Here is an 18,955-nt window from a genome sequence, read left to right as displayed (position 1 = left end):
TGTGTGTGTGTGTGTGTGTGTGTGTGTGGGGGGGGGGGGGGGGGGGGGGGGGGTGCTGATGGGAAAAGCAAGAATGTAAAACAGCAGCGAAGGTTGGGTAGAAAAGCAGACGGGCCTCTGACGCACTTCTGTTTAAAGTGTGAGTGAATGTGAGACCATAATGGTACATCACGTTTTTAACACCATTCAGACTCCTTATTCGTGCCACTCACTCGTGGCTTCCTTGCTCACTAAACAAGGGCTGCAAGTGAATCCCGAATATTTTTTAAAAAGAGGAACTTTAGAGCGAGTGTGATGCAATGATAAGTATCAAAAGAACAAAGCCTTGCTTAACTCCAGCGAGCATCTTATTTCATCCACTCTGACCCCAGTCTGTCGCTACGAATTATTCATTAGTCACTTGTTCTTTGATTTGTCTGCTTTCTCAGCTCTGCTGGCTTCGTGAGCTCTTGTTTCTACAGATTTCCACTTACAGACATCACGTAACTGCAGCACGTTACACAAGTGCCACCCGACTCATGCAGTTTTTATCAATGAGAAAACAACAGCCAAAGGCATGAACAAGATCTCTCTGCAGATGGTCTTTTTTGTATGCTGTAGTGCAATCACAATTTTTGCAGAGAAACGAAGCACACAATAAAAATAAAAAAACCCATAAAATCTGCTTTTCTGTGATATTAATACACAGTAATGCATGCCATTACACCAGCCCTTAGCCTGACACATAACATCTTGGCTGAAGGAGTTAGTTTCTTCATCTGACACCTGTCATCTGCCGACAGGTTTTAACGCACACCAAACAAAACCGGCTCTGGCCGACTGCATGCAAATCAGTGAAATCAGCTGATGTAGTATTTAAATATAGATTTAGAGAGTTTGGGTGATTGCAGTGCATTAACTGAAAAACAAAATGATTCCATAATGACTGAAATATAGCAAAATATAGCACCACATTGTTGATCTGTTGAAACATAACTGACAGCTCATTTGAAATAGCTGGACTTTAATTTGCCTATTTTAAAAGGGTCAAAGCTTTTTAGTTCTACAAATGTGCAAACATAAACCCATCAGCCATTTCATTCAAGGTGCTGGAAAGATTCCTGGAACATTTTGGTCCATATTGACATGACGGTATCACACGTTTGTCAGCTGCACATTCACGATGAGAATCGCTCGTTCCACCACATTCCAAAGATGCTCTGTTGGATTAAGACCTGGAGAGTGCCGAGCCCGTTTTAGTACAGTGAAATCAGTGCCATGCTCATGCTGAAAGGGATGGACATGGTCAGCAACAATACTTAGGTAATCTGTGGCATTTAAATGGCACTCAGTTGGTACCGAGGTATCATCAGGAGTATCATTTTGCTTTAAAAATGCAGCCTGGGAAGTCACCCTCAAGTTTAAAAAATAAAATAAAATACTGTGAACACCAGCAGATTTAAAGTCAGACACTCGCATGCACGGGTACAAAAACCACTGTTGAAGCTCAGATTTGCCTCAGAGGGACAGAATGAAAGACCACAGTGTAATAAGTCAACATTTTATTTTATCGAGTTACATGGTTTTGGTTCTGTAGCAACCTACTGTATTTATTTCTGATGAAGTGCAATTGTACTCAAGCCAGTTACATTTGAGAGCAATGACAGGCACACGTTTTGTGCAAATTTAACAGCATTGGAACGGCTCCTACATATACACAGCAAAAATACATGCCAGAGGAAAACAATACTAAATCAGTTTACATTGACAATAGTTAGGAAGACGTCCCTCAAAAAAGAAAGAAAAAAAACTTAGAGAGAAACGATGTCAAACCAAGCTAACACTTGAGATACATATTTCACCCGTAGCTCACATAAAGGAGGGAACATCTGAGAAACATTCGGCCTTTATCCGTCATCTGGCTCTGTGCACGAATACCCTCAAATCTGTCCTCACAGACAACATATTTAATCAGAACGCAAACACTGTGCATCGCCATTTCAAACTAGTTATGCAGACATTACAAAACGAAAAGCCAAAAATCTGAGATAGACAAGAGGAAGCCTGCTTCTTGTTGCTTTGAAAAGTCCCAACTCTGAATGCTTTGTCCTTACCTCATGTCTGGCAGTACACTGGCAATGCAGAACTAAAGGCATTGTGGGGGGGGGTGCAACTTAAAAAGGTAGCCACAAAAGACGTCACAACCTGAAACACATGGGCGTTGGTAGCCTTGGTGGAGTCGGCTGCAGATGCTTCATCTAAACATTGTCCTAATGCTGCTTTATAGCAATTACTGGGACAAGACACACTTAGCCCAGGCCATTATTCACAAACTCAAAGGTTTAACAAAAATAATAATAAAACACACAAAAGTGTCCAAGAAGAGCTTCTGTTTGTCTCCTATATAACGTTTAAATAATCTGTGGTAAAACATGCAGAAACACAGGATTATAAGACTCGAGTCCGAGTAGTTGAGATGGGAAATTTGGGTAGCCAGTCTCTAGTGTCACAAGTCGTACATTACAGGTTAAGGTCTGTGTATGGGAGGCTTATCGGCCCCCATCGTTCTTCACAGTGAAAATTTAAGAGCGGTCGAACTGAAAATCCCTGCAAATGATTGCACTGACTTGTGTTGGGTCCAAAATGTGACATCTTTTCTGAACACGGCTGCAATAATTTCACTTCTGCTGTGGGTCTGTCTTAAATCCCAATTGAAAACAGTGGAGATACTGAATCGCGTGCATCTTCAAGCAACATAATTCCTTGGAAATTGGCAGCAGAGATAACAAACCCCATTATTTGTTTTCTTTATATAATCACAGGTTAATGTGGACGATGATTTGCTAAACCGGTGCACGCGGGATGGTTTTACCATCAAAATCAACATTGTCTCGTAACGGGGTCTGGCAATGCCACTTGAGAAGGAAAGTGGATGCACCACTACATTCTACAGCTTTCCTTTCACGTACAATCAAGGGCCACATTGAAATCTTTTACAACCTAGAATTTAACAGCATCAACAAAAACTACTTCCGTTGCATTCAAATGGCAACTATCAAAAAGTAAACTTACTGTAACATACATATTAAATAGTGTATAGTCCATGCAATTGCGCATGGCCGGTTTTGCATCGTTATGGTATGTCGTTATTAGTGTATGGGAGACATCAGCCACCAGTGCATTTCCGATTTAGGTTCAGGGAGAAAAACTCCTCAATACCCATCAGAAACTTCTCAGCCTGACTTGAAGAGCAAGATGGCCACCTGGCCCAGATAAAAGTAAATGAAATGCTTCGTCTCGTGGGTGACGTAGCTGCCGAAGTTCCTCCCGACAATGCAGTGCCAGGTGGGGTTGTACTTCTTGTCAAACTCCTGAAAAGAGTCAAGAGGACGACAACAATCAGGGTCCAAGTTACTTTATATGGATTGGATGGATTTATATTGTATAGAGGTCATGCCCAACCTTAATTTTCCTGAAGGACTAATTAAAATATTATTAGTTACAATGACATTATAGCACATTTAATCCCTGCTTTCTTCTATATCAAACCAGTTTCAGCTAAAGCTATTCAATAAACTGGATAACTGTCTCCACACTGTGGTCCTCAGCAGGAACATGGGAGTTGTATGAGCTGCAGCGGGAAATGCAAAAAGAGTTGATAATCTGTAAGCACTAATTTGTTATTTAGATCATTTATTTAAACAAGTTTAACATTAATGCCAATATGCTGCCGGCAAGTGTGTATGAGAACTAGAAACAGACTTGCAATAGCACACAAAAACCTGCATAGCCAGGCTTTTCATAAGAAAAACATTACAGTTTTACTTGTTTATTACTACTATCGCTTTCCTTTTTCTTGTTACTTTGTGCATTAGCAGCCAACAGTTTGAAGTTTTTATACTTCTTCTTAAAGCACTCTATAAATATAGGTTTGAGTTCCACTCTTGTATTGGGAAATTGATGCACATAAAAACAAACAAATCAAAAGCTTTTTTTAAATTCTAGTTTATGTAATTTCGTGTAAGAGCATGTGCAGAGGGGGCCTTACAAACAGTACCAATGGGCTAGAGTGGAAAGGACCAAGGACACATAACTTATTTACCATCAGTTTTAATGCATTTCTATTAGCCCCTTTCCCCTCCAGTATATTCTGGATTCAAATGTTATACTTCAAACCCTTCATTTTAAATCTTTAATAACTTATTTTTGCTTATTTTAATCTAGTGATGTCGTATAAGTTAAGTTGAAGCCAGTTGACCAATTAAAATCATGTCCAGTTGGCACATTAAAGTAAAACACACGTTAATGAATCAATGATTATATGTACAAACTGTATAGGTTTTTGCATAGTGACAAAAACTTTTGTATTAGTACTCAAGTACGATTGTGCCTTTTAGTAAGAAGTCAGTGACTGCCATACAGTCTTCATGCTCTTGTGCTGCCACTTCTGACTAACTGTGCCATGTGTCACCAAATTCTAAAAATCCTGGAAACGCCCCTGCTTTGGAGGAAGGATTTTTAAACGTGCCAAATAAAAAGAAAACCCTGACTGTGTCTTTGATCACGTGTCTCATCTCCATGCTGGGCAAAAATAGATGTGAGAATGTGTTAGTGTCTCAATTTGCTGATCATGCTCTGTCGGTGAGAGCTCTGCTTGGATCCATCCATGCACCCCCTTCTGTCTCACCTTCTTGATGTAGGCTGCAATGTCCTTCTCTATGTTGTACTTCTCCATGGCCTGGGTGGCACAGTCCACCGCGTCCTGCTGCATGTCCTCGGACATGTCTGCGTTCTTGATCACAGCTTTCCTGTCAGTCATGGTTGAGGATGCCTGCGGAGGAAGAAGGGAGCACGTTCACGCACGTACCGCACTGAAAATTAACACCGCACGTGGTGATGGGGACGGTTTAGGCCAGCCCGGATCATCGCAAACACCACAAGCAGAAAACTGGCCATTTGGCAAAGCGTTTCCCACTAATCCCACTCATCTGAATCTACAACTCGTGGCTGTGTATTTGTGCCCATATGTTTGATCAGACGTTGACTTGAGCGTTTGCAAAGATTGAGTGCGAAACTTGATACAGGTGGAGTTAAATTACTTGGCAAAAATCACTTTCGGATTAAAGCAGCTTCTGCATCAGGAGGGCAAAAGTATCAAAATATGCCCACTCAAATATAGAATCCGCCAAAATACGCCAGTACAACCTACATATCCAATCATTCAAAATGCAAAGAGGCATACAGGAACAGATCATCATGTAAGAACAAGAAAAATAACTCGAATCAGAAATATGTCAAGACATGAGAGTCAGTCTTTTTTTCCCCCCTCAGATTATGAAAAATATGCAACCCACCTTTTCTCGAGCCACCTGAAAACACTCCTTTCCAAAAATAAGTAGCCTATTTCACCCAGCCGGTGGGTAAGGTTAGGATGATGCTGCGGGTAATTGCTTTTTAAAGATTTACACAATAAGCATGTAGGTAGGTTGGCTCTCCGCTGTGCTCCAGCAGCTCCCCGCCCCTCTGCTGTATGCTGAACCCTGCCATTGGCTGGGCAGCAGCTTCCCCGTGTGTTGCAAGCGTTTTTCTCCAGCTCCTGTCTGCCGGCATCTTATTTCATCCCACAATGCATCATTCACGGTATACACCACCGACTGTGGGCTAAAAGGAAACGAGACCACGGCGCACGGCAGGCATCACTCGGCTGTGCGTAAAAGGCCCTTTCATCAGTCACCGTCACAGCTGAGGGACACGAGAGCTTTGAATAATGAACACGGGCAGGCTGCTGTGGTGGTGTTTCATGTCCACAGCTGATGCTCTGCCTTTGTTTCCTAACTCCATGGTTATCCTTAGTTGGTTTGGTTACAAACGTAAATGTAATGAGGGAGATCAAACAGGTTTATTTTATTAATAGTAAAGAATTCATGCTTGGGTTTATGTTGGAAATAAAGACAAACTAAATGTCCTTGTTTCAAAGTGTTTTATTGAAAATGCTAAGAGGAAGAAAAAAAAAGATTAAGCAAAATTAAAAACATACAAACTACACCCATGTGAAACCCCTTTCCCAACCTCCCCAATTTTAATTCCTTCATACCAGGCATCTACGACTCCATCCTTTGATCCAACTTCCTGGTCCTCAGTTTCGTTTTCTTCTAATAAAGCCATTATCCCTGAAAACCTTTAAAAGATAGGCAGGATGGGGGCCTAATAATAAAAAAAATGTTCTGAGACTCCCATTTGTTTGTTTTTTCTTTTTTTCTTTTTTAAGTTCTGATATCAACTCATCTGAATCCTGGAAAACTGATCCCGTTCCGAGCATCCATCCTTGCCTATCCCTTCCCTAATCGATCCACTCATCCAGCTCCAAGGATTGGGATCCACTGAGCCACTCCTCCAATCAAAACCTTGAAATACCAGGAAGAAAATCAGAGGCAGACCGTTAGAATAAAATGTCAAGATTTGGGGGCCTATTTTTTTGTTTTTTTTTTAAGCCATGTTGAAGCACTCATGTCAGATTCAGATTTTTAAATGCCACTGAGCACAAAAACAATCACTCCCTGAAAACATTTAAAGCAATGAGGATATTTAAGTGAGACACTTTGCATCAAAGTAGTGAATTCACTTTTTTCCCCCACATTTGACAGCAAAGATGTTACACTTACATCACAACACTTGATTTAGGACTGCTTATTCTGTCACAGGTCAGAAGTAGCATGTTAAAAACTGTATATATAACAAAGTACAGCACGTGGCTTTGTTAAAATGACATGCATGATACAGCAACCGATCAGAAACGTTCAATTTATGGAATATGAAGCGTACCATTGCCTCGACCTGATTGCTCCTAGATGTCCTATCCTGACCATACAAATGAAATGTTCTCCACAATGGTTTTATTCCAAATCACTTTAATCCTTCTCTTCAGATGTCTAAAGGAAGACACAAGGGTAAAATACAGTTAAGCATCGGGCTCCCCGTCCAAACAGCCCACCCCACATATCCAACGAGAAGCTTTTTTTTTTTTAATATATAAGAAAAAAACAAAACAAAACCAAAAACAAAACTTCAAATTTTCAGTACTTGCAAAAACATTGAGTGAAGGTTATAAACAACTCAACATTTTTGAAGTTCGACACAGCACAATTTCTACTTTTGCAAAACTTTAGGACAGAAAAAAGGGAGCGAGAGGTGGAGAGAGAGGGGAGTGGGAGGGAGAGGGGGAGAAGAAGGGACAAAGCTGCAGGAGACAGAGGGGAAGGGTTGAAGCACGGGTCGGGGTGGTACAACTACATACCAAGATCATCCACAAGGACACCAGGACACGAAAAAGGAGGGGGGGGGAGAAATTAAAATCAATAGCTGACATCTGGAGAAACTCATAGGAGGTAAAAACAGGAGGGTATACATCAAAAGGAGCAAAACATCGACGGCAGAAAAGTTTAGGAACGGGAGCGAGAGCGGCTGTGACGGGGTGAGTAGCGGGGAGATCCTCTGCCACGACCACGGGAATTGCTGCGACTGCGGCTGGCGCTCCGACTGCGGCTCCTGCTCCGGCTGCCACGGCTGCGAGAGCGTGATCTTCCGTAACTTGGGCTGCGGGGACCGTCTAATTTCACACGAATGTAAGCAGTCTCTCCCTGGCGGACACAAGAGAACTTGACATTGAAAAGGCATACATTCCTGCCTACGGTGGAAATGCCACAGATGGAATTAAGGGCTGGCTGTTGTTCTCGACACGTCACGTTTCCTGACGTACTCACCTCAGCACAGCAAAGCAAAGAACAATTATCCATGATGCTAAAAATCATACACATACCTCATGGGAGCGGAATTTGGTGTTGTCCAGCTTGCGAACGGCATAGGTCATGTCTTCTTTGCGCACAAATTCTACAACTCCAGTCCCGTCTCTGTAAACGTCGGCGTAGCACACGTCGCCTGCCTCACGCATGTGGTCCTTCAGGTCCTGCCAGCTGCCGCTCTGAGGGAGCCCTGAAAAACACCAACATTACGTCAACACACACAGTAAACCCTCCAGCTGTGTTTATGCGCACAGGGATGAATGTTTAAGAGCCCCAGAGCTGGTCTGTTTCAGATTTAGTCATTTAACACCAAGATACACTAAGATTTGCTGCTGCGTTAATAAGTAAAATACATATTTTATTTAAAAATGTGCTGGTTCTGATTACTTTTACATATTTAGTGTGCACTGCAGCCAACTACCATGAGACTGTTTTCTTTTTATACAGATTAAGGGAAATTTTACTCTCTGGCCAGATCCACTCGATAAAAATAACAGCTCTCTGATGTCTGCTTTTTGTGACTGTCAACTTGTCCACTGAGAATTTACATCACAATCCACCCCTTCTTATTATACTTCAAAGCAGTATCACAGGAATGATTACTCGACCGTCAGTATTATCGAAGCCCTAGATGCAGATATCAGTGGCTGCCACCAATAAAGAAAATCACATTTATCCTTAGGAGTTTTTGAAGTTTTCTTACATCTAAAACATTTTTACCCCAACGGGCTACCTAACACATACACAGAAATATGAATCTACTACCCCAATCATGAAGTCACGTCACTGGCTCCCAGTTCAATGCATAATTACCTTTAAAATCTTTCACAAACATTTAACCGTTTGGTATACTGACTGACACTAAGCCAGTCAGTATGTCTGACTGGCTTAGTGTCTATAACCCAGTTAAAGTTTCAGGTAATCAGGTGCAGATCTTTTAAATGTTCATAAAATTAGACCCAATATGCTGAGGGTGCCTTCAGTTATTGTGGTCCTGTTTTTTGCAACAAAGCCGCCAACTGACCTGAGATCAAGTTCAACTGTGTCTACATCCAAAAACAGACTAAAAAACACTTTTTATTCTCAGTGGTTTACACTTAACTGTGTGTTTGAAATGTAGTCTTATTTCCTTGTAAAGTTCTGTTGTTTTTTGAGGTTTTCTTGCATTAAATCACTGTAGAGCTATGCAATTTATTTTTAACTTGTCGTTAAGCACATCCAGTTGATGTGTAACGTAATGTGCTATATAAACAAAACTGACAAAGGGAAATCACCATGTGTGTGAGAAAAATATTTAACCACTTGAAGTTATCAAATGCCAGAAACAACAGTAACACAAAATTTTGTCCCCGTCTGAACTCTATCCAGGCAGATCCAGGCTCATTGTGGTTGTGCAACAGCAAGTTTGCATAGGCAAAAGCATTCAAAGACAGTCTTAAAACCGCTGAAACACTCTTCAGGAGATTTTGTTTCCATAACATAAACAAAAACTTTCATGTCTCTCAAAACTACACTCACTATAATCATAAAAATAAAATCCTCCCCCCCTTCAGACAGACAAATAACTGCCTGGCATTGCATATTTTTGGTTTGTTTACCTGACACAACGACTCTGTACTCAGATCGTCTGGAGGGGGGTCCATATCTGCCTCTGGGTGCTCCTCCGATCCCAAACCCTCCTCTGGATCCCCTGCCGCTCCGAGGAAACTCCACTCGCAGTCTGTAGCCGTCGTAGTCGTATCCATCACGTCCATAGACGGCATCATCAGCGTCCCTATTAAATAAAACAGTTTCGCCTTAGACATAAACAAATGCACGACGGAACAGGCTTGCAACATGCAGGCAGCCATGTTAGCGGCTAGCTTTATTACTAAACGTCTACTAATCCGCTTTGCAAATGCAACCGCAGCATTTAGTCTCATGAAACTTTTGTTTCATGGAAAACATATAACGATTGACCAAATTAACATGTAGCAAAGCATAAAGCTGCGAGTGCTTTGACGCAAGTCGTCTGCAGCGAAGAAGCGAAGCGGGTGTATTAATCTCCAGCAACATGGACATTAATACCACAAAGGCACCAAGCTTCAGCGCAGGAAAAACGGGACACAGGCGTATGCAAACCAAGTCGAAAGCGAAAGTAGCACGCGCGCACACACATACCAAATTTAATTACGGGAATAACAGAAAAAAAACATCCAGGAAATGGTCTGAGCCCTAAGCAACGCGTTAGCACACACACGAGTTTGTTAGCAACACAATGGGACCGCCTCGGGCCTGGCGCGGCTAACCGTTAGCTTCTTACCTGGGGTCTTCGAATTCAATAAAGGCGAACGGGGGCCCCCCTCTCCGGTTCTTCAAGTCGATATCTCGAATCGTCCCGTACTTGTAGAACACGTCCTCCACATCTTTCGTGCGTATATCTGGCGGGAGGTTTCCCACGTAAATTCGGCAGTCGTTGTTCCCAGCGGGGCCTCGCACAACACCCGACATCGCTGCTAACTCAAGCTAACAGTTCGCTGTTTCCAGGATTCTTTAACGCCTGCTGGTGATTAGACCCCGAGCGCCTGCGAGTGGTCGAGGCAAAAAGAAAAACGAGAAAGCAATCAAATGAGCGCCGTTTTACGCTACACTGTGAAGGGTATTTACTGAGCAGACAATACTCCCGACGAGGTGACTCCTACCCCAGCGCGTTTTTTTTTAACCGAGCAGGGCATTCATCAACACCGGAAACACTACAGCCGAGTCTGACACATCCGCCTTAGAAAATAGTCCGACCATATCCAAAGCTATCAATGTTTTTGTTAATAACATTTGTCATCAAATAATATATATTATAATATCATATAATGCACATCGCTTATAATGCAAGACTTGCTATATTGGTATTATTTCTATATAATATAAGCATCAGCTAAATAATAAATGTTTTATAAATATAGACACTTACCAACAGGCTTATAATTTTGCTTCATTTTTACCAGTTGTTAATTCAAGAATATAATTAATATAATTTTTTCAATAATATAGCCCAGAATGGGGAGGAAAGGTGATTTACGTGATATTAAATGTCGCATGGTTGTTACTGCATTACAGCCTGGTTTGCATACCTCAGAAACTGCCTTATGCTGGGATTTCCCCACACCACCACCCCTAGAGTTTATAGAGAATGGTCTCAAAACAAGAGAATATCCACTGAGCAACAGTTCTGTGAGCAAAAATGCCTTGTTAATGCCAGAGGTCAGAGGAGAATGGTCACACTGCTTTCAGCTGATAGAAAGGCAACAGTAACTTAACTTCCACTCGAAGTTAAGTTGGCCCCGAGTGGCCCCCCCTGGCAAGACTGCCCTATGTTGATAATAATGTAATAAGGTTGCAGAAAAGCTGCTGCCAATCCCTGGACAGACCACTAATCCTTTTTTTGTCTTTACTGAACAGGTAAAGTTAAAAACTAACCTCTGCCTCCCATACAAACTACGGAGTATATTTGATACTTTTAAAAAGAAGCATAAAACCCACCTGTGGATTGCTTTTATTTAGTTTTAGTTTCTTTTTATACTGTCTTTGTTGTTGCATTTTATTTTATAGTCTAGAGCCCTTTGTGAAAATAGGGTAAAGCACTAGAAAGGTGCAGAGGTGGGAACTAACAAAGTACAAATACTACATTACTGTACTGAAGTAGACTTTTCAGGTATTTGTACTTTATTTAAGTATTTATTTTTCTGACAACTTTTTACTTTTACTCCCTACATTTTAAAACAAATATCTGTACTGTCTACTTCGTACATTTTCAAAACAGACTCATTACTTTTAGTTCAGAGGGAGTGCAGGTGTCCATTAGTTGTGTTTGCATTGCTTCAAAATGTAGCTAGCTCTACAGAAAAGGAGGAAGCATGAAGTGAGTGACGTTTTTCAACTGTCAGGTAATTTTAAATTCAACATTTCTATCAGCTCAACAAATATCAGCAAACACACTAACTATTTGTGTGCAGTTAGTCACAGTCTGTCTGGGAGCTGAAGGTGTATTAGCTAACTGCAAGCTAAAGGTGTATTTCCAGGGGAGAGAAAAGCGTGCGAGAAAACTTCACTCCGAAATGGAGAAAGATGTAAGAAAAGACAGGAGAGGAAGAAGAGAGGTTATATTTAAAGGCAGTATAGGTATTTTACTCGGTGACGCTTGATAAACTTTAAATTTAAAACTTACCTGTAATGTCATCATTTTAATCACATATAGGATATTTCTGCAAAACAAACTAAGCTATACTAACTTTGTGTTATGCAAATGTCACACGAAAATACGTGTGATAGTTTGTATGGGAGGCAGAGGTTAGTTTGTCGTACTGTGGTGAATTTTTTGCGTTGGTTTACATCAACTGTAGTAGACTAATTTGCATTTAAGATGATGATGGTTCAGTTAATTCACAGAATTCTACCTTCATACCAACTGTATACAGTCTAGTATGAAAACAATATGCAGTGGACCCTCAGTACAGGAAATGGAAATCAGCCAAGATCGCTGTGAAACATCTGTTATTATCTTGTTGAATTCAGTTGTGTAAGGGAGCAACACGTCAGCTGATCACAGCATGTACATTAAGAAGCATCTGCATATACATTGTGAGATGTGGTTATTTTCCCCACGCTGAGACACTACACCAGCTGAATCTCACTGTAACCCCTTACTGTACTAGTTTATCGGTTTAAGTGGGGAGGCAGTGTCACCCTCTACAATGTAGGCAACAGAACATTTTTTTCAAATTCTCTTGCTGCTTGTGTACATACTGAGTACATTCATTAGAATTTAGATTCAAATATTTGTAATCTCATGTAGTAATATTATTATTATAGCACAAATAAATAAAATCCAGGGTCTTTCTGTGTGGAGTTTGCATGTTCTCCCCGTGTTTGCGTGGCTGCTCTTTAGATACTTTGGCTTCATCCCACGATCCAAAGACATGCAGTTAGTGGGGTTAGGTTAATTGAATGTGAACGTGAGTGGGAATGGTTGTCTGTCTCTATGTGTTAGCTCTGGGACAGACATGCGACCTGTCCAGGGTGTATCATGTCTCTTGCCCTAATACAGCTGGGATAGGCTCCAGATATATATACTGATGTGTCAAAACATTATCAAGGGTACATCACACTGTTTTGAGTACATTTGTTGTTAGTTTTTCTTATTTAAAAAGACTTGAACCGGGCTTGAAATGAAAAAAAAAAGTCCATAAATATTTGAATGTGACATTTTGAACTATTAGGAGTTACACGTATGTCAAACTACAGAATGGTGGAAATGAACTGTAGCTGACAAAGAATATCACAGAAGCGCTCCAGCATCACGTGTCAGATGCCTTTTCTGGACATTTGACACATTAGATATCATATAGAATACCCTTAAATTACAGGGTTTGAAAGATGAAAAAAAAAAAATTTAAAAAGTGAAAACGAATTTTCTCCACATAGTGAATCAGTGTCTGTCATCTTATAAAGAGCGTGACATACCATTAACCTTCATAAAACAAAACATCTCAATCAGACTTTACTAGAACACAGTTTTATTGCCTAAATACTTACATTTGAAATATGTTTATTAGACATATAATGCTACTAAGAATGATAACACACATCAGCATGTGTTGTATATTACTTATTGAGCTGATTGTACTTCATACCTGGGGACTGTAGATGCAAATTAGCTTCAAGCTAATTCTCTTACAATATGTCTATTTGTGCATGTTCACTGCTAACTAAATAAAGAGACTGAACTACACAAATCCACTTTCTCTGTCACACAAGCACAGAAGCTTCACATAACAACTTCTAAATAATAGATTGGGAGCTGTATCATATAGATTCAGCTTCTTTAACTATTTAGTTAACTGTGTTTTGAGTTGAACTAATATCATTACTGTGGAGCACATGTTAGGCTGGCATTGCAATATTAACTGCAGGATTTAAAGCTCTAGTCAAAGTACTGCTACAACACAAGTAAAGCATGAGCCTTTCATTCAGCACATGTGTTAGAAACACCCAAGGCCATGTTCTGATTGTTCTCATTTGTCAAGGCAAGATATTTCATTTAATATCATTATGTAGGCCAATATTCTGAAATAACCTAAGAATATGCAGTACATCTCCTCTGTAATATATCTTGTTATGGTGTGAAAGAACACACTGCTAGTTAAAATGTTCTTTTTATACTCTTCAATATGCATGGCAGGAACCGTAAATGCGCTGGCCAGCCTCTCCATAGTTATCTCCACCGGTGTACTTTCCCTGACATGCCAGACTGTTCACCTGCAGATACAACAGAGAGCAAACAAGCAGAGAAACGTCATACAAATAGCACCTGGTTCTTTTTTTATGTGTGCATTAAAAAAAGACTGGAAGCTACCTCTGCTCTCTTGATGAACTGTTCAGTGGCGGCTTTCTCGTTCTCTTTATGTCCTCTCCAGGCTCTGAGTGCAGACGCCTGCAGGGCTCGTCCGAAGGAGAACGTCAGGACCCAGGGTTTGGGCAGAGGGCAGTTGTTGATGGCATTAAGGTGGATAGAGGCCTCCTCTTCACTCTGACCTCCCGACAGAAAAGCAATGCCTGTGCACAAAAACATGAATTTGTTCTGTTTGGTTTCTGCACACGTTTCTGTTTCTAAACCTCTAAATGAGAGCATCATTTTAACTTACCTGTCACAGCTGGGGGAACTGTGCGGCGCAGAGCAGTGAGGGTTGCCATTGCAACCTCCTCTGGGCTGTATTTGGTGGAGCAGCTGTGTCCAGAAGTGACCATGTTGGGTTTGAGCAGAGTGCCTTCGAGGTACACGTGGTGGTCTGACATGGCCTTGTACACTGCAGCCAGGACCTGCAACACAGACAGTGTTTTACTAAAGAAGCAGCAGAGTGGTACAGAATGTCTGAAAAACCCATAAAAGTAACAGCGCAACCACTCCCTACCTTCTCAGTGACATACTGGCAGCGCTTCAGGTCATGATCACCATCAGGCAAAATCTCTGGCTCTATGACGGGCACGATGCCATGCTGTTCAAGGAAAAATAGACGATCAAACACTGTATATGCATTAGATCACAGTGATGTGTGGATAAGTATTTAGGCTTTATGATTTGGAGTCTTGACCTGCTGGCAGATACTAGAGTAACGTGCAAGAACATTCGCATTTTCTGTGATAGCCAGCTTTGATGGATTGACGTCACTAATTTTGAGCACACAGCGCCACTTTGCGAAGACAGCGCCGTCCTTTTTATACTGCGCACAACGCTCAGACAATCCATCCAGACCTGTGGAGAACGGTAAAAAGTACAAAGAAAAAAACAGAGAAGGGAAATGTTCATAAATGGGAAATTGTGGTGATGAAACGGTTGATATCAGCAGCGGTCCAGTGTGAGTCTGACTGACCCTGTGTGGTGGTTTCTCCACAAGTTCCTGCCAGGGGAACAACACCTTTGTCAACCTGAAGAATGCAGACAATAATTCGAATCAAAATCCAAACCTATTATCATAAAAAGTTGATAACCTAAACAGATTTAATCTGTTTAATTTAATAAAAGTGGTCAGACCTTGACCCCAACCAGGATTCCCCTGTCCCTGATCATTTTGACAAAGGGAACTCCATTATCAGAGTGTTGGTACAGGGTCTCGTGGAAGAAGATGACCCCTCCGATGCAGCTGTTGATGCGATCGTCCGCACTGAAGAGGATCTGCCGATACTGCCTGCGGTTCTCCTCCGTGTTCTCCACTCCGACTTGAGCCAGCCGCTTAGCCATACTGCCTGCAGTGGGTGTATTGTCATTGACATTTAAACGAGGTGATAACTTACACTCTTTGATTGGATTGGACATAAGGTGTGCACTCACTAAATGTGCATGTTTAAAGAAGGAGCGCTACAGACCTACAGACTCATCTGCAGCCAGGATGCCCTTCCCTGGAGAAACTATGCGTAAAGCGGTCTCATGCAGCTCCCTCTTCTGAGCCTCGGAGAGCGTTGGGAACTGATGCGTCATCCTGAGTGACTGATTGTCTGAGCAGCTTTTGGAAAAAGATTTGACTGATTATTATTCACTCATTAGCAGCTAAAAAGGGCAGACACTGAAGTGTAATCAAACAGAAAATCGGTCCAGTGTTATCTAGATTTAACACCCGTCCTCCTATCATCTATCTACCTTAAAGATGTGAGAGCTTGTTTGATTTGAAGGATACAGTAACAGCAGATTGATCCATATTGGTACTTTTCCAATAATGAGCGTGTCTGCAGCTGTTTATAAAGCTTTGAGTGCATCATTGTTTGGTAATGTGAAGAAAAGGTTTATCACTTTATAGCCCTTTAATAGTAAGTCCAGGCTTGGATGCCATTCAAATATTTTCTGATTTCCAGATGTGATTTTCACAGCGCTAGAAAGAGGCTAATTAGGTGGGAAAAAACGCAAGACCACAAAAATCTTTAATCACAGTCAGATAGTTGATCAAACACTGATAGCAGTGTAAAAAATATATGAAATTGTTAGAGCTGCTGCACAAATCTTCAAATTTTAATAAAATCTAAAGGCAGCTTGTATTTCAAGTTTGTGAAGACAGCATTAAAATCAGCTGAATATAAAAATAACGAGATAAAAGCTCTTACCTGAAATTAAAATGGGTCTCATCTACTGACACGATGAACACTGATGGAGCCTCCCTGCCAGCTTTAGTTTGTATCCAGCTCAAGTGTGTCACACCTCACAAGCCAACACCCCTGGGCGGAGCGTGTACGCCCACCTTTGCCCCACATGAATAAAAAAAATGTGATGATTCATTGTTCTATTTAAATATAGTGATTTTTTTTTTCAAATTCATTTAGCTCCATCTTTATCACGTTGATATAGAATTTTTCACATGGCCACACTCACTTTGACTCAGCAATGCTTAGAAACCTGGAGTTTTAAACTGGTTTACTTTATCTTTTACATGCAAATTGTTTTTAATAATGCTTCCCACATGTTCAGGTTGCTTGCAAAACACAAAATCATGTATTAAGTCAGAACCTTCTGTCCATTAAGGGCCTAAATGAGGCGTTTAACCACACCCCGTGGTGTGCTATTTTTATTCTAATTAGTAAAAATGTGCCCTGAGGATGGCTTGAATTCTCCTGATAATTTGATCTTCACCCTCAAATTCTCAGGGGTGTTTGAGTCTCCGAGCAATTCGTGCACTCAGTGGCTTTTCCGCAACGCTTTAAACTGTGAAGAAAATGATGGAAAGTTCCAGAAATGGAAATCATTTCTAGGTTCCAGTCAGTGTAAAAGTGGGCCAAAATGGGCCAAATCAGAAGGAAATTAGGTCAACTAGATCATTTCCCCTATGAAGAGCAGGTTTTCAACCATTTTTTTTTGCTTCTTTATTTTGTGTAATTGGCTTCTGTTTGAAAATGAAAGGTTTCAAATAATAATACTTTGAATAATAATAATGTGTGTGGTTTATAAAGTTTAAAATGCAAACTTGAACGATGCTTATCATCAGCCAGTCGGGATCATTTCATGGCTTTTGAATTTGATTGTGACTACTTGCGTGTCAATCTGTGTCTTTGTGCACATTTGCAGGATAAGCTGCAACTGATGTTTTCTGTTGTGTTCAGTTATGTAATGTTACTATTTGGTGAGAGTCTGTGGGATGGCCCTCCAGGATTTCAGGGGACTCCTCTCTTCACTATTGTGGGTCAGTGTGCCTCTGAAAGCAGATATGGGTCAATGGACTGCCTGCCACTATACAGCCACAACACAGGCATGGTGGACCTGTCTAAGACAAGGGCCTGAGAGGTGGTGGGAGGAGCTGGTGCACTCCCATTCAAGAGATACAGTTTTAAATAGATTCATGACTTCAAGAAGTACAGCAATTATGTGTGGCTGCCTCCTCTGGGACCCTCGACTTTTTCTCTGTTACCTAATTAAAAGCATCTAATGATGATACTTTATCTGGTCCTCAATTTTCTGTCCTATTATTGGTTGTCCTCAGTGGGTTTGTGAGCACTCCTGTAAATAGGCCAACCCAAGGCTGCCTGAGATACCTGAGATCAGAAAAGTGGCCAACAGAAAACACAGCAGGCTCATTTATGTTTTTGTGCTAGTGCTGATATACAGAAATATAAAAGAACCCCTTTCAGGTTGGTGTTCCCTCATTTTTATTCTATAGAAGTAAAAACGTCAAACCTGAAAGAGAGCTGGGTCTTTACAGTGTATGTGACCTCTTTACTGAACTGCCTGTCAACATAAAGTTCCCTGAGAAAGGCAGGCATGATGGTTCAGGGTCACCTGATCCAGTCCTAACTATAAGTTTTAAGTCTAATCTTAAAATCCAGAAATGGTTGACTACACAGCAATGGGGAAAACAAGAAAAACATGGTCCACCATTAAACACAGAAATATAAAACCACCGTGTAGCTCTGTGGTCTTTAAACTGTTTCCAAAAAAGTTAAGTCCCCGCAATTCTTTTATTAATCATTAACACAGCCAGTTTAATCAGTGAAACAAAGGTCAGGAAGACAGTGTTCATTCAACATTCACTCATTTGTTTTTCATCACTGGTCGCTCCTTGTAGTAGCTCTACTCCCCCACCCATCATAGAGTATTAAGAAATAATAAACATAAATAAATGAATACTTTATTTAAAAAAATTAAACTTTATTTGAGCAATTGCATTTAAAAACAACAGACAGTGTATATTAAACAACTTTTAGAAACAACATAAAATGATATACAGTTAATACAAGGACACGTGTGTATAGAGACATCAAAACCTCACCTTCAACTGCATCATGGGAGAGACATGCTGAAGTTGGGCGTTCGCCTTGTAATTGGAAGGTTGCCGGTTCGAGCCCCGGGTCGGACAGTCTCGGTCGTTGTATCCTTGGGCAAGACACTTCACCTGTTGCCTACTGGTGGTGGTCAGAGGGCCCTGTGGCGCCAGTGTTCGGCAGCCTCGCCGAAGTGTGACATCGCCGAACACTGTCAGTGCGCCCCAGGGTGGCTGTGGCTACAATGTAGCTTGCCATCACCACCAGAATGAATGCGAATGGGTGCATGACTGGATGTGTCAAATATAAACAGTCACATATAACATTAAACTGACTGTTTATATTTTTCACAAGTATTTAAGAAAAAGTAACTTTAAACTTTCAATTCCAAGAGGTAACATAAGTCT

The 18,955-nt window shown here is 41.0% G+C and overlaps 3 protein-coding genes across 4 annotated transcripts; all 3 read right to left on the bottom strand.

Moving 5' to 3' along the window:
* Positions 1-1,526: 1,526 nt before the first annotated feature.
* On the bottom strand, positions 1,527-5,555 carry dynll2a (dynein, light chain, LC8-type 2a). The gene is made up of 3 exons (XM_006801528.3): positions 5,334-5,555; positions 4,667-4,810; positions 1,527-3,350 (listed from the first exon to the last, which is right to left on the bottom strand). The coding sequence occupies exons 2-3, from the start codon at positions 4,796-4,798 to the stop codon at positions 3,213-3,215; spliced, it is 270 nt and encodes an 89-aa protein (XP_006801591.1). The 5' UTR covers positions 4,799-4,810; positions 5,334-5,555; the 3' UTR covers positions 1,527-3,212.
* A 387-nt stretch (positions 5,556-5,942) lies between these two features.
* On the bottom strand, positions 5,943-10,499 carry srsf1a (serine and arginine rich splicing factor 1a). 2 transcript variants are annotated; one of them, XR_437301.3, is made up of 5 exons: positions 10,081-10,499; positions 9,377-9,552; positions 7,796-7,968; positions 6,802-7,616; positions 5,943-6,383 (listed from the first exon to the last, which is right to left on the bottom strand). XR_437301.3 is itself a non-coding variant. In XM_006801529.3 (4 exons), exons 1-4 carry the CDS (start codon positions 10,266-10,268, stop codon positions 7,419-7,421), a joined length of 735 nt encoding a protein of 244 aa, XP_006801592.1. In that variant the 5' UTR covers positions 10,269-10,499; the 3' UTR covers positions 5,943-7,418. The 2 variants fall into 2 exon arrangements, 1 of the variants encoding a protein (XP_006801592.1); XM_006801529.3 differs by having other exon boundaries at positions 5,943-7,616.
* A 2,808-nt stretch (positions 10,500-13,307) lies between these two features.
* On the bottom strand, positions 13,308-16,451 carry aldoca (aldolase, fructose-bisphosphate C, a). Its single transcript, XM_006801530.2, has 9 exons — positions 16,404-16,451; positions 15,675-15,811; positions 15,343-15,554; positions 15,182-15,236; positions 14,903-15,063; positions 14,723-14,806; positions 14,456-14,630; positions 14,167-14,366; positions 13,308-14,069 (listed from the first exon to the last, which is right to left on the bottom strand). The coding sequence occupies exons 2-9, from the start codon at positions 15,784-15,786 to the stop codon at positions 13,977-13,979; spliced, it is 1,092 nt and encodes a 363-aa protein (XP_006801593.1). The 5' UTR covers positions 15,787-15,811; positions 16,404-16,451; the 3' UTR covers positions 13,308-13,976.
* Positions 16,452-18,955: the final 2,504 nt, after the last annotated feature.

The sequence above is a fragment of the Neolamprologus brichardi genome, chromosome 14, assembly GCF_056152115.1.
Source record: "Neolamprologus brichardi isolate AB-2024 chromosome 14, ASM5615211v1, whole genome shotgun sequence".
Lineage (NCBI taxonomy): Eukaryota > Metazoa > Chordata > Actinopteri > Cichliformes > Cichlidae > Neolamprologus > Neolamprologus brichardi.
Note: the sequence above shows the minus strand (reverse complement) of the source record. Positions and strands in the feature narration are given on the sequence as shown.

Coding starts and splice junctions, on each gene's coding strand:
- srsf1a (XM_006801529.3), bottom strand. CDS start 10,268: ATGTCGGGTGTTGTGCGAGGCCCCGCTGGGAACAACGACTGCCGAATT. Junction 9,553..10,080: donor ATTGAATTCGAAGACCCCAG/GTAAGAAGCTAA, acceptor TTTATTTAATAG/GGACGCTGATGATGCCGTCT. Junction 7,969..9,376: donor GTACAGAGTCGTTGTGTCAG/GTAAACAAACCA, acceptor GGTGTTTTTCAG/GGCTCCCTCAGAGCGGCAGC.
- dynll2a (XM_006801528.3), bottom strand. CDS start 4,798: ATGACTGACAGGAAAGCTGTGATCAAGAACGCAGACATGTCCGAGGAC. Junction 3,351..4,666: donor TTGCAGCCTACATCAAGAAG/GTGAGACAGAAG, acceptor GACTCTTTTCAG/GAGTTTGACAAGAAGTACAA.
- aldoca (XM_006801530.2), bottom strand. CDS start 15,786: ATGACGCATCAGTTCCCAACGCTCTCCGAGGCTCAGAAGAGGGAGCTG. Junction 14,631..14,722: donor GCCAGTATGTCACTGAGAAG/GTAGGGAGTGGT, acceptor TCTGTGTTGCAG/GTCCTGGCTGCAGTGTACAA. Junction 14,367..14,455: donor AGTTCCCCCAGCTGTGACAG/GTAAGTTAAAAT, acceptor TTTTGTGCACAG/GCATTGCTTTTCTGTCGGGA.